Source organism: Callospermophilus lateralis, chromosome 13 (assembly GCF_048772815.1).
Source record: "Callospermophilus lateralis isolate mCalLat2 chromosome 13, mCalLat2.hap1, whole genome shotgun sequence".
NCBI classification, from domain to species: domain Eukaryota; kingdom Metazoa; phylum Chordata; class Mammalia; order Rodentia; family Sciuridae; genus Callospermophilus; species Callospermophilus lateralis.
Genome location: NC_135317.1, coordinates 70107905 through 70119941, shown reverse-complemented (window position 1 = coordinate 70119941; position 12037 = coordinate 70107905). Strand labels below are relative to the sequence as shown.

The following is a 12037-nucleotide window of genomic DNA, read 5'->3' as shown; positions in this document are numbered from 1 at the left end:
CAAATTTCCTTGACTCCTTTCCTTCTCAGTTCTCATCAGAACAATTTTTACAGTCCACTGTGATATTGGCATTCTGGTCTTTTGAACTCACAGTAGAATGGCCCATTATATTCCACTGTTGGGAGGGCAAAAGGTGTGACTTATGTTGTCAGGGGGAGAAATAAAGAATGTCCATGCGCTTCTGCCCTTTTCAATGCTTAATCACTCAAATCACTAAATATAATTTCACTCTATAGGTTCTTTTTTGTATTATTTTTTTATTTATAAATGACACAGAATGCATTACACCTTACACATATAGAGCACAAATTTTTTATATCTCTGGTTGTATACAAAGTATATTCACACCAATTCGTGTCTTCATACATGTACTCTGGATAATGATGTCCATCACATTCCATTATCATTTCCAACCCCATGCCCCCTCCCACCCCTCTGCCCCATCTAGAGTTCATCTATTTCTCTCAAGCTCCCCCTTCTATAGGTTCTTAATCAAGAAAACGACAATCTTTAATGGTAGGCATAATCAATTCACAGAAAACAATTCTAGATTAATCCTGAGCACTGCAAACACACTTAATCTGATAGGCTCATGACATTTCCCTCTACATGCTAAGCTCAAGTGTTAGATCAAAAGTTTCAAGCCTTAGACTTTAAGTCTAGCAGATGCACACTTACTCAGACTATGGTGATCAGATCAGGAACCAAGGCAGGCTTCTCCTGGTGAGGAGCTGATGGCCAGTTGAGGAGAAGGTCATAGGGAGAAGTTGAAGTTCTCACCAGGGCCAAGGTGTGGCTGTAGAGTTTGAGAGCGGTGAGGAAGATGCAGAGGATCAGGCAAATGATGAGAAGAGTTAGGATGTCAGTCCAGGTCTTCATTAGGCTCTCCAGCATGAGGGCTCCGTGTCCGCCAGCTGGATGTCTGTTCATTTGCTCCATCATTTACACTAAATCTTGGGGCTTCTGACCACCCTTTCATCCCTATCTGCTGCCACTGGATTTCTCAGTGACGTCATTTGCCCTGGGGTTAAAGCATTTGGTCTGAGCTTGCCAGGGTAGGGAGAATTGACTTGTTTATGTCAGGGGCTATGCCTGATGATCATATTGGAGGGCTCCATAGGCATGAGACTACAGGTTTCAAAGTGGAGTTTTTAAAATGGAGATGCTTGGGCTAAGGCCTAAGGCCTAAGGCAATCCTTATGTCCACTTACAATCTAAAGCTTTCCCAGTTTTTATCACTAACCTTTCCAAAATTCTTCCCACAAGTTTCAAAAAACTCCAAAAGCTTCTGAACAACATAGTCAGGTTAGTCACAGCAACAGCCCCACTTCCAGTACCATTTTCTATTTTAGTTAGCTTTGTTGCTGTTGTGATCAAAAGACCTGACAAGAACAATTTTAAAGAGGAAAAGCTTATTTGGGGGCTCACAGTTTCAGAGGTCTCAATCCATAGACAGCTGGCTCCATTTTTTGTGGCTCAAGGTGAGTAAGAATATCATTGTGTAAGAGTGTGGCAAAAAAAAAAGCAGGTCAGGACCTGGCTAGGAAGCAGAGAGAGACTCTCCTCATCACAGACAAAGTATGTACTATAGATGCACACCCCAATGACCCAACCCCTCCAGCCATACCCCACCAGCCCATAGCCATCACTCAGTTAATCCCTACCAGTGGACTAACACACTGATTAGGTAAGATTCTCATAGCCTAGTCATTTCACCTCTAAGCTTTCTTGAATTATCTCACAAGTGAGCTTTGATGGGACACCTATCATCCAAACCATAACAGAAAGTATATAATTATTTAATTTGATCAAAAATTTCTTTATAGAAATCTTATTTATTTTATATTTTGATTACATGTACTGTTTTCATTTAATGGATTTAAAAGCTTATGCTTTGAGGCAGAATCATTTTTAAAGAGAGTTATTCTTAAATAGATCGATTAAGGCTGCTTTTAAGATAAATTTTAAGCCAGGTGTGGTGGTGCCCATCTGTAATCCTAGTGACTTGGAAGACCAAGGTGAGTCAGGAGGATACCAAATTCAAGGCCAGCCTCTGCAATTTAGCTAGACCCTGATCCAACTGTTTAAAAAATAAATAAAAAGGGATGTAGTTTAATGGGTTAAAGTGCCTGATGGGTTCAGTCCCTCAGTATATGGAGAAAAAGAAAAGAAAAATAGTTTAACTTAAAGTCTGTGCAGTACAGGGTGTAATACAATATGAGAAAATATAGAAAGTCAAGGAAAAGTTAAAGTAGAGTTTTATTCAACAAATGTCCACAAGGTGGCACCATGAGAACTCTGTCTTACAGCTAACATCATTCTAGACCCTTCTGTGTTATATTGGTTATATTGTTAATATTGGTTTACTTAGCTTAAAGACATTCTTTTTCCTTTTAAGTGCTTCTTTACCCATCTTTATTTTATTCATTGCCCCTTATTAATTGAATTTTCTTTAGTGGGAAAGCTTAAATAGAGAAAAAGAATAGTTCCTTTTTCTAATGGTAAGCACAAATGAGAGAGAATATGTCAGTATGTGTAAGTATATAAGAACAAACAGATGATGCAAATCATAAGTATTGACTTTTAAAAACCCAGGGGTGTTGAGAATACTATTGGATATGAGATGGTTAGGGGTCCTATGGATTAAATAATAAAAAGTTCATAAAATGTTGAAGTAATCAGAGTACAAGAAACAGAGTACAAGGAATTAGAGTACAAGAAACATTAGAGATGATATAAATCCCTTACTTTACAACTAAAAATTTGGAGTTTCAAAGGGTTTAAACCATGTATCTAAAGCATTACAGGTATTTGATAACACTCCCAGAACTAAATTTTGCAATTCAGATTTAATTTTATGGCAGGGAGGATACATATGTGGTATTGAAAGTGCAGTGTGACCTCCATGACCATTGGGAGCAGTTTTGAAATGCTTGAGTCCAGAGAAGGTTATGAAGAGTAGCAGAATGAAAGTTCTTTGGGTAGAAAGTGAAGCCAAGTGATAGAGCTTTATTGTTTATGACAACAGTATTAGGTTGTAATTATGATTCTGAACTTAGTTTTTCACCAAATGCACATCAGATATTGATGCTCTTTTCATAAATTTTCAAGGGTGAGGCATAGACATATCCCAAGGATGTTTTTAAACATATGAAACATTAAGGAAATGGTTCTTGTTAGTAATAGTAGCTATTACTAAGTGACAAATGTGGCAACAAATGTAAGAATCTCAACTAGATTAAGCTTTACATGTAGGTTATCACTTAAAATCATATTTGTTAGGGCTTCTTAATGGAAACTGATCTCTGTGTTTTCTACCTGCAGGTAACTTCTGTTCTGCTGGTTAGATGTCTTGGTTTTGTGTGTGAAGCATGAGTGATTGCTACTAGGACAAGTAGAAATTCCCTTTGGTTGACTATGGCAATATTTGAACCTCAGAGTTTAGTGAAAGTTATCAGCTAATAGTAATGAGGCCATGTATTTTATATATAGTCACCCATGAGAGCCCACCTGTTGTACTAAAGGAGACTGATCTCTTTTTACAGATGGTCTTCAAATGCGGATTTCTGATAGCTTATAGTATAAAGATTTTTTTCCTGTGACAGCTCAACCTTTCCCCCGGGGCCTGTCTTTCAGAGTTGGTGTCCTAGACAGATTTCGCTATACTGCCCTACTCTCAGCAGTTCAAAGCACAGAGATGAGGGTAGGTAGGTGAACTGGGATGCTAAATAAACCCCTCGTTGTCTGTAGCTGCTTTTTAACAAGTCACCTGGGGCCCTCTAATAGCCCTGTGACTGGAATCTCTGTGATATGAACCTGGAGGCAGAATGCTTTCATAGAACCTTTGACTTCCCCCGCTTGCATCACTTCCCCCAAAGGCCTAGGTTTCTGACTTGATGATGTTGGTGAAGGAGGCACCTTTTACTCTTGTGGTGGCCTAGAGGGCCCCTGTAAGGATGGATTGACTTCAGGTTGGTTTAACTTTGACATATATTCTCTATATTATATCAAGTATCAGTGGTTGCCCTGCCTAATCTTGCATGTTTCTTTTACTTATCTAAATAGAGACCTTATTATTTGCTTGTTGTTCCCCATATCTTACTTGTTAACTTTCTTTGTGGGTTTTAGATTCTGTGTGAAATTTATGTATAGCTTTATGTAAAACAAGTTAAGCTATAGGACCACAGTTTCTAAGAATTGAACAAACACTGTATTAAGCTTATTGTATTTAGGATATAAGGTGAATAAACTAGGTACTGAATACATATATGTGTATATTCATATATGTGTGTGTATATATGTGTGTATACATATATATATATATACATATATACACACAGACATATACATGACATAGCTATAAAAGCAAAGGGAGTTTTAAAATGTGTTTTAATAAACTTTTCATCAATATGACAAAATACCTAATGTAAACAATTTATTAGGAGGAAAGGTTTATTTTGGCTCATGGTTTCAGAGGGTTTAGTCAATGGTCAGTCAACTCTGTTGCTTTTGGGCCTGTGTCAAGGCAGTTTAACATGGTAAGAGCACATGGTGGAGGAAACTATTTACCTCATAGAGGCCAGGAAGCAAATGGGAAGGGGCTAGGATCCCAGTATCCTTTCCAAAGATACACTCTCAGTGACCTAACTTCCTTAGTGGTAGAGTGTTTGCCTAGCATGTTTAAGGCCTTGTGTTTCATCCTCAGCACTGAAAACAAACAGACAGACAAACAAATCATCTCTGTGAGCAGGTTGGGGTAAGAATGGAATTTAGGAATTGCTCAAATATGGAAAAGAGAGATGTCCACAAGTAGTGCAAGATGAATAGTGGCAGTGAATGATCAAGGAGATTTGGTAGGGTTATGCTTTTCAAACTTGGTCAGGTGCTGCTTAACAGGAGAAGTAAAGGAATAAGGTAGGCAAGGAGGAGCAGTGTCAGGAGTAAACCCACCTGTCTTTGTAATCACGTCTGCTTTCTTTTTAAAGTTTGGAATTCCTTACCACTGGTTGTTGGAGGACCCATATTTTATAAATAATGTTCATATAGCTTTATTACCAAATTCCTACTTTTTAACTCTTGCAGCATCTTTTTTTGATATTTTTCAGATACCAAGCTTAAGGACTTTGCACACAAAGAATTGTGTGAAATTCTGTATTATAGAATCCCCTGTAATCTTACTATACAGAGAAAAATTGCTATTAATACTTAGTGTATCTTCCTAGACTGTTTTTTAGTCTTTGTTTTCCAGTTAGAATTATAGTATCCATACTATTTTGCCATTTGTTTTTATATATCATGAAAACATTAACATTGAAAGTCTTCTACAACATGATTTTAAAGCTGTATAATAGTTAATCATAGTGAGGTATCATAATCTTCTATTGTTAGGAATTTGTTATCTCCAAATTTTCACTACTTTTTATGAGGAACATTTTTATACATGGAGCTTTCTGCATATCTCTGATTGATTTTGGCATAAATTGCCAAATTTCTTTGGTGAAAAATATAAGCAGTTCTTGTGTCTTTGATATGCTTTGTTAAATTGTCTCCCAGAAAGGTTAAACCAGAAATCAAAATTTTTGTTTCTCTTTGTTTTCCCCAATTTGGCTTAAAAAAAAAAAAAAAAAAAGAAAGAAAAGGAAAAGGAAAAACAAAACAAAACACCTTTTCATAACCTGTTAGTATTTTTGTTGATGTTTGCTTGCTTTTAAAGATTCTTCATTTAAAACTAGGAAGAATTTGAGAAGTGAACATTTTATGTATAATATTTATTTACTTACTTTTGCTATCTGACTTTCTCCCTAGATGTTTTACTTTTCTGATCTAATTTCATTTAATTATGATTCCCTTTGCTAATAAAATAAGGTTACAAAGATAACAGGAAGTATTTCTATGTTCTTAGATTTTTGTGGTCAAAAGCCGAGAAACTGAGTACACATAACTTTACCCCCTTGCCCTTTGGTATTATTGTTCTTGTTAGAAAGGAAAATGCAGCAAAGCATGAAATAAAACAATGTGATAGATGGTTTGAAGGTTACAGTGACAAGACACCAGAGAACAGACAAAAGATCTGTAACACAGCATTTCCTTTCTTCTGTGATTAGTTGTATAAACCAAAACATTTGTTTTCAACTAAATTGTGTATTAGTAGATTATCTAGTCCACTTGGTATCATTAAAGGAAATAGATTTGCATTGAAATACATAAAACATTAAAAAGACTACTAATATGAATAACTTTTAAGATTGGTATAAAAGATTTTGGTTATGGAGTACTGCCTGTATAACTGAAATGTCAGGGAATTGAAATGATTTTCACTAGGTCCAATGAATTCCAGTTGAGATTGTGGGCTTAATGGAATCTGTTGCTTTTGGGGAACAGAATTAATACTTAGTGCGGATTCTAAAGTTTTCTGGGAAAAAAAATGAAAACAAGGATATATTGACAGAGTGCCAAAGTAGTGTCTAAAACTGATTTGAAAATTTAGCTTAGCTGCCAGTTATATGTTTTTACTCTAACTTACTTTATTGATGTTAAGTAAGCAATTTGAGTTTATAATAGAGGTTGGCAAACAATGGCCCATATTTTCCTATGGCCTATGAGCTATGAATGTTTTTTACATTTTTGGTTGAATAAACACCTGAACATATTATTTTGTGATGTAAAATTATATGGAATTAAAATTTCAGTATCCATAAATAAAGTTTTATTGGAATAAAGCCATGCTTATTCATTTATATGTAGATGATGGCTGCTTTTGTGCTTCAACAGCAAAGTTGAATAGCTACAACAGAGATCATATGGTTGGAAAAGCCTAAAATATTTTCTCTTAGACCCTTTATAGAAAAAAAGTTTACTGATCTCTGATCTTACATTTGTAAATTCTAATCCACCTTCAGTTTTTTTTATGCATTCATAATTTTTTTTATGGAAGGTCCTTAATATATTGCTTACATGAGAATACCTATCCTAGTCTCTAGAAATAGAGAATTCCCAATTTACAGAGTGGTTTATTTGGAATATTAGGAGGAAAAGTGCAGAGACTTCAGTTTTGGATTTCCATGTTTAGTTTTGATTTAGCATTTAACCCAAAGGAAACAATTTTTTTAAAAATGTATTTTCTTAGCATACATTTTTTAAGATGTATTTTCTTAGAATATTAACTTAGCAGTTAATATTCAATTGTGATGCAGGTCTCATAGGCGTTCCTAAATTCTTTTTTTTTATAAAACACAATTGTGACTCCTATATAATGCTGTAGATCTGAGGCTCTCAAAATGTGGTCTTCAGACCTCTGGGTATTCTTCAGGTCTTTTCAGGGGCTCCACAGGCAAAAATATAGAAGAGATAATAGTATTAGGACATTCTTTGCCTTTCCACTGTGTTGACATTTGAACTGATTATTGCAAAAGTAGTGGGGGTGAAACTGCTATGTCTACGCATGAATCAGGACAGTGATGCCTGACTCAGCAGTAAACATTGCATATACTTGTAGTAAAACCAATGCTGATTTTTCTTAAGAATGTTTTTGATAAAGCAGTGAAAACTGTTAATTTTATTAAATATCAGCCTTTGGGTACATGTCTTCTTGAATATTCTTTGTGACAAAATAGGAAAGATACATATAAAGCCCTTTGCATATTGAACTATCAGTATGTAGTGAGGAAATCATTTGTGTAGTTTTTCAAGTTATGAGCCAAACCACTTGTTTATTTATTTATTTTTTAATGGGACACCATTTTGCTTGAAACAACAATTGATAAACTATTGTTATTCAAACTTGTATACTTGGCAAAGTTTTTCTTGAAAGTGATTGAAGTAAGCTGACACTTCAAGGAAAACAACTGATAGTGTTTACTGCCAGTGATAAAATTAGAATTTTCAACCCCAAAGTAAGAGTTTTGGATCATTTCTGTTTGCTATTTTGAGTTTGACAACTTCCATATACTTAAAGGATTTTCTGATGAGATTGGTGATGGTATTAACAATTATGATTATTTTGGATGTTGTATTAATGAAATGTGGGGAAAACATTTGGAAGATCTGTGTAACTCAGTAAACCAGTATTTTCAATTTGTTGTCACAAACTTAAGCATGGGTAAAAGATTCATTCAGTATAAAAGATAGTCGAATGATTTGAATGTAATAAAAATGGACATTTCATTGATAGAATCTTATATTTCACAGTACAGCTAGATTTAAGAAGCTATTGCTTGTGGAGTTTTGATGTCTTATTAAAGAACAATGTACACAGTAATCTGAAAAGAGTACGAAAACACTTGTTTCTTTTTCAATGGTACATCTATGTGACATTTTCTTCATATCTTTTGACCAAAAAAATATGACAATAGATGGTATGTAGAATCAGATATGAGAATCTATTCATCTTCTCTTAAGCTGGACATTAACAAGATTTTCCAAAATCATCTCTCAATAGATATTTTTGTTTTGTCACATAGAAGTTATTTTTCATAGAATTTATCAGTGGTCTTTAATGTTTTATTTAAAAGTATTTCTCAGTCTTTCTTAGTATCAATACAATGTTAGTAAGTATTTAGAGATACAATTCACATTACCCAAAAGCTTTTTGGAATCACCATTTTTAAGAATGTGAAAGGAAGTTCCAAGGCCAGAAAGTTTGCTGTCTGTTTTTGTAGAACATACTTAATTTACTATGAAATTAATTAAATGGGTGAAGAAATTCTTGCTTTTAAATATTAAATAGTTCAGTAGAATTTATTATTCATTTTTTATTTTTTGGTCTGAAAACTAAGGTACAAATATAGTCCAGCTTTGTTTCTAAAACAGACCAAAACAAAATTGTCTAAAATTTTAATTCTTTTTTTTTTTAGGGGGCTTAGGCTGTAGCTCAGTGGTAAAGTGCTTGCCTCGCATGTGTGAGGTACTGGGTTCAATCCTCAGCACCACATAAAAATAAATAAAGATAATGTGTGTTCATTTACAATTAAATAAATACAAAAAATTATATTTTTTTAGTTGTAGTTGAACACAATACCTTTGTTTTATTTATTTATTTTTATGTGATGCTGAGGATTGAACCCAGGGCCTCACACGTGCTAGGCAAGCGCTCTACTGCTAAGGCACAACCCCAGCCCAAATTTCAATTCTTTTAAAAATCTTAATAGTGTACATTTTCCAGATGTGCATGGGTACCTGAAGGCATACCTGAAGATGCATTATTTAATCATTATATAATTTTTATTTAATTGTCATAGTGGTTATAATTTCATGATAGTCTATTATAGCTCATATGCATTAACAGTTTCTCATTTAGAAATTTGCCCAATAAGTAAAATTTAAGGAACTTCCTCTTAGTCACACAGTACATTTTAAGAACTGCTATTGAAGTACTTTTTTGGTATGACTCCAAAACTCTTACCCTTTGTGCCTTATGATAATGCTGTTGTTTACAGCAGCTATGTGTGCAAGCAACAGTTTTCAAGATCTTGGTTTTGATAAGGCTAGATCAAAGCTTGTCTTCAATTTTAGTTTGGTGATTAAGGTAAGCAAATTATTTTCCAGGGTTATAAAGAGATGGTATAAAAGTGAATGAACTACGCTCAAATAAATTGCTAGACACTGACTTCCATCAGTAAATTACAGCCTTCCTAATTGAATTGGATTGTATGAAAAAATGAACAGCTAGAGTGATTTGTATTCTTTTGGCTGATGCTCAATTTAATATGTTTACTATTGTGATCATATTTCTAGGCTTCTCCAGTGACAGTGATCTGATATCTCTTACTGTTGATGTGGATTCTCTTGCCGAGTTAGATGATGGAATGGCTTCCAATCAGAATTCTCCCAGTAGAACTTTTGGTCTCAATCTTTCTTCGGATTCTTCAGCATTAGGAGCTGTTGCTTCTGACAGTGAACAGAACAAAACAGAAGAAGAACGGGAAAGTCGTAGCCTCTTTCCTGGCAGTTTAAAATCTAAGCTTGGCAAGAGAGATTATTTGGAGAAAGCAGGAGAATTAATAAAGCTGGCTTTAAAAAAGGAAGAGGAAGACGACTATGAAGCTGCTTCTGATTTTTATAGGAAGGGAGTTGATTTACTCCTAGAAGGTGTTCAAGGTACAATTTTATATACATTAATATGTTTTGGCATGTTCTTATGTTGGTATGTGGGGGGAAATGTACATATAACTATATCTTCTGTATAATCTTATATAGGAACAAGAATGAAAATGAGAAATTACTGAACTTCAAGTGAGATTATCAGAGGTACTTAACTCTATACTTTGATCAGTTAATCTACAAAAATGATTTTTTTTTTTTTTTTTTTTTTGTGGTGCTGGGGATTGAACCCAGGGCTTTGTGCATTCGAGCCAAGCACTCTACCAATTGAGCTATATCTCTAGCCCCCAAAATGGGATTTTTTTTTTTTTTTAAACAAAGTCAACACATCTCCAAGTCTCTTGTACGAATAAGAATTTTTTTTTCTTACTTGACTGCATTGTTCCTCAGAAGTATTCACAGAGATTCTTTAGTGCTTTTACTCTCAATGAAAAGATAAAATAAAATAGGTTTTTAAACCAAGAGCGTAAAAGGTTCTTGGATTTGCTTACCATGTTGTTCTTTGGGAGTTTAAAGAGGGAATTAATTACAAAAAAATCTGCTCTGATTTTCTGGTGCTATGTGCTAAAACATCCTTGGTATTTAATTGACATAGATTGAGCACATCAGTGTGCCATCTTTTTGTCTAAAAGTTATCTGCATTTAATCTTGAACACTTCATAATGTTACCACTTGATGGCACCAGAAAAATAAGAATCGTTGCTTCAAAATGAGAATTTTAAATACATATCAACCAATAACAAGAAATATTTCACTTAGTTGCTTTGCTGGTTATGGTGGTTAATTATTTCTCCATTGGGACTTGACACTAATCCTGATAGACCTTTGTCTTAAGGAATCTTAACTATTTAAACGTATTTCTCCTGTTTAACATGTCTGTCTGAAACCATAGTATCCAGTCCTGTTCTGGATTGGGTTTTATTGTTAATGTGCTATTGAATCCCAAAAGTTTAAATAATTGACTTACTGCTTTTAGTCCTTTTTTTTTTTGTTTATTTATAATATGATAGTATTATTCATTTCTTATTTACTTTCTATGTTTTTACTAAGCTGCCATCTTAAGAATTCTAATATTTAACCCATATATAAAAGAACCTCTGTTTCAGTCCTGATGGCTGTACATTTAACTCCAGTCTGTGTATTCTGTTTAAAAATCTACCACCTAACAGACATATGGACATTATCCTTTAATTTGTGGGAAAATTGGGGGCTCTAGCTTGTGAACTTGATTTGACATTTATGCTCAGAAAAGATGTTTCCTTGGGGAAAGTTTGTTCCAGGATTACTGAAACATCATTAGAATCAGTAAAACCAATAGATATTTAATTTAACTCTTTTTATAACAGTTATTCCTTTGACCTTGGTTTGGATTAGCATGTTTATAATAAAAGCAGATAGAACACAAAAGTTATCTGCATATCTGATGATCCAGAGAAAATAATCTTTCAGAGCTATTTAAAAACACTTTACACAGAGATTTTGGGAGCTGGAAAATTTTGTTACTTTACTACTAAACTATTCATCCTAAAGGAGTTTATCTGGATTGTTAGTAGATCTGATAAAGGTTGCTTGATGTTTTTCTTCTTTAATTGGAGTTTGTGCAGCTGAGACTAGATGTAAAGCACAATAGCAGTGGTTCTCTTTGCCCATCCAGCAAAGAAGCATGCCTACATAGTGGTAATTTCAGATTCTCTTTTTGAACCTGACACTTCTCTTATTCCTTAATCTAGAAATGGCACCATGGACTCTCAGGTCTTTATGGACTTGAGAGAGAAAATCTAAAAGTCAAGGTAGAAGGAGTCAATTGAATCTTTGGAGAGAATACTAAAGTACATACCATCCTTTCATATCCATCTTGTTATACATTACTACAAGATGCTGATATGGTTAATCTGTATTCTCATGGTGGGCTTCCTGGAATAGTTGTGATAATGTACAG

At 34.3% G+C, this 12037-nt stretch overlaps 1 protein-coding gene across 2 annotated transcripts in view; it reads left to right on the top strand.

The window, feature by feature from the left end:
* Rps6kc1 (ribosomal protein S6 kinase C1) overlaps positions 1 to 12037 on the top strand; it is a 196616-nt gene that overhangs the window by 64760 nt on the left and 119819 nt on the right. For both annotated transcript variants that reach the window (XM_076831739.1, XM_076831738.1), the window contains exon 6: positions 9733 to 10095. In XM_076831739.1, the coding sequence (XP_076687854.1) occupies positions 9733 to 10095 (363 nt within the window). The remainder of the gene's footprint in view (positions 1 to 9732; positions 10096 to 12037) is intronic.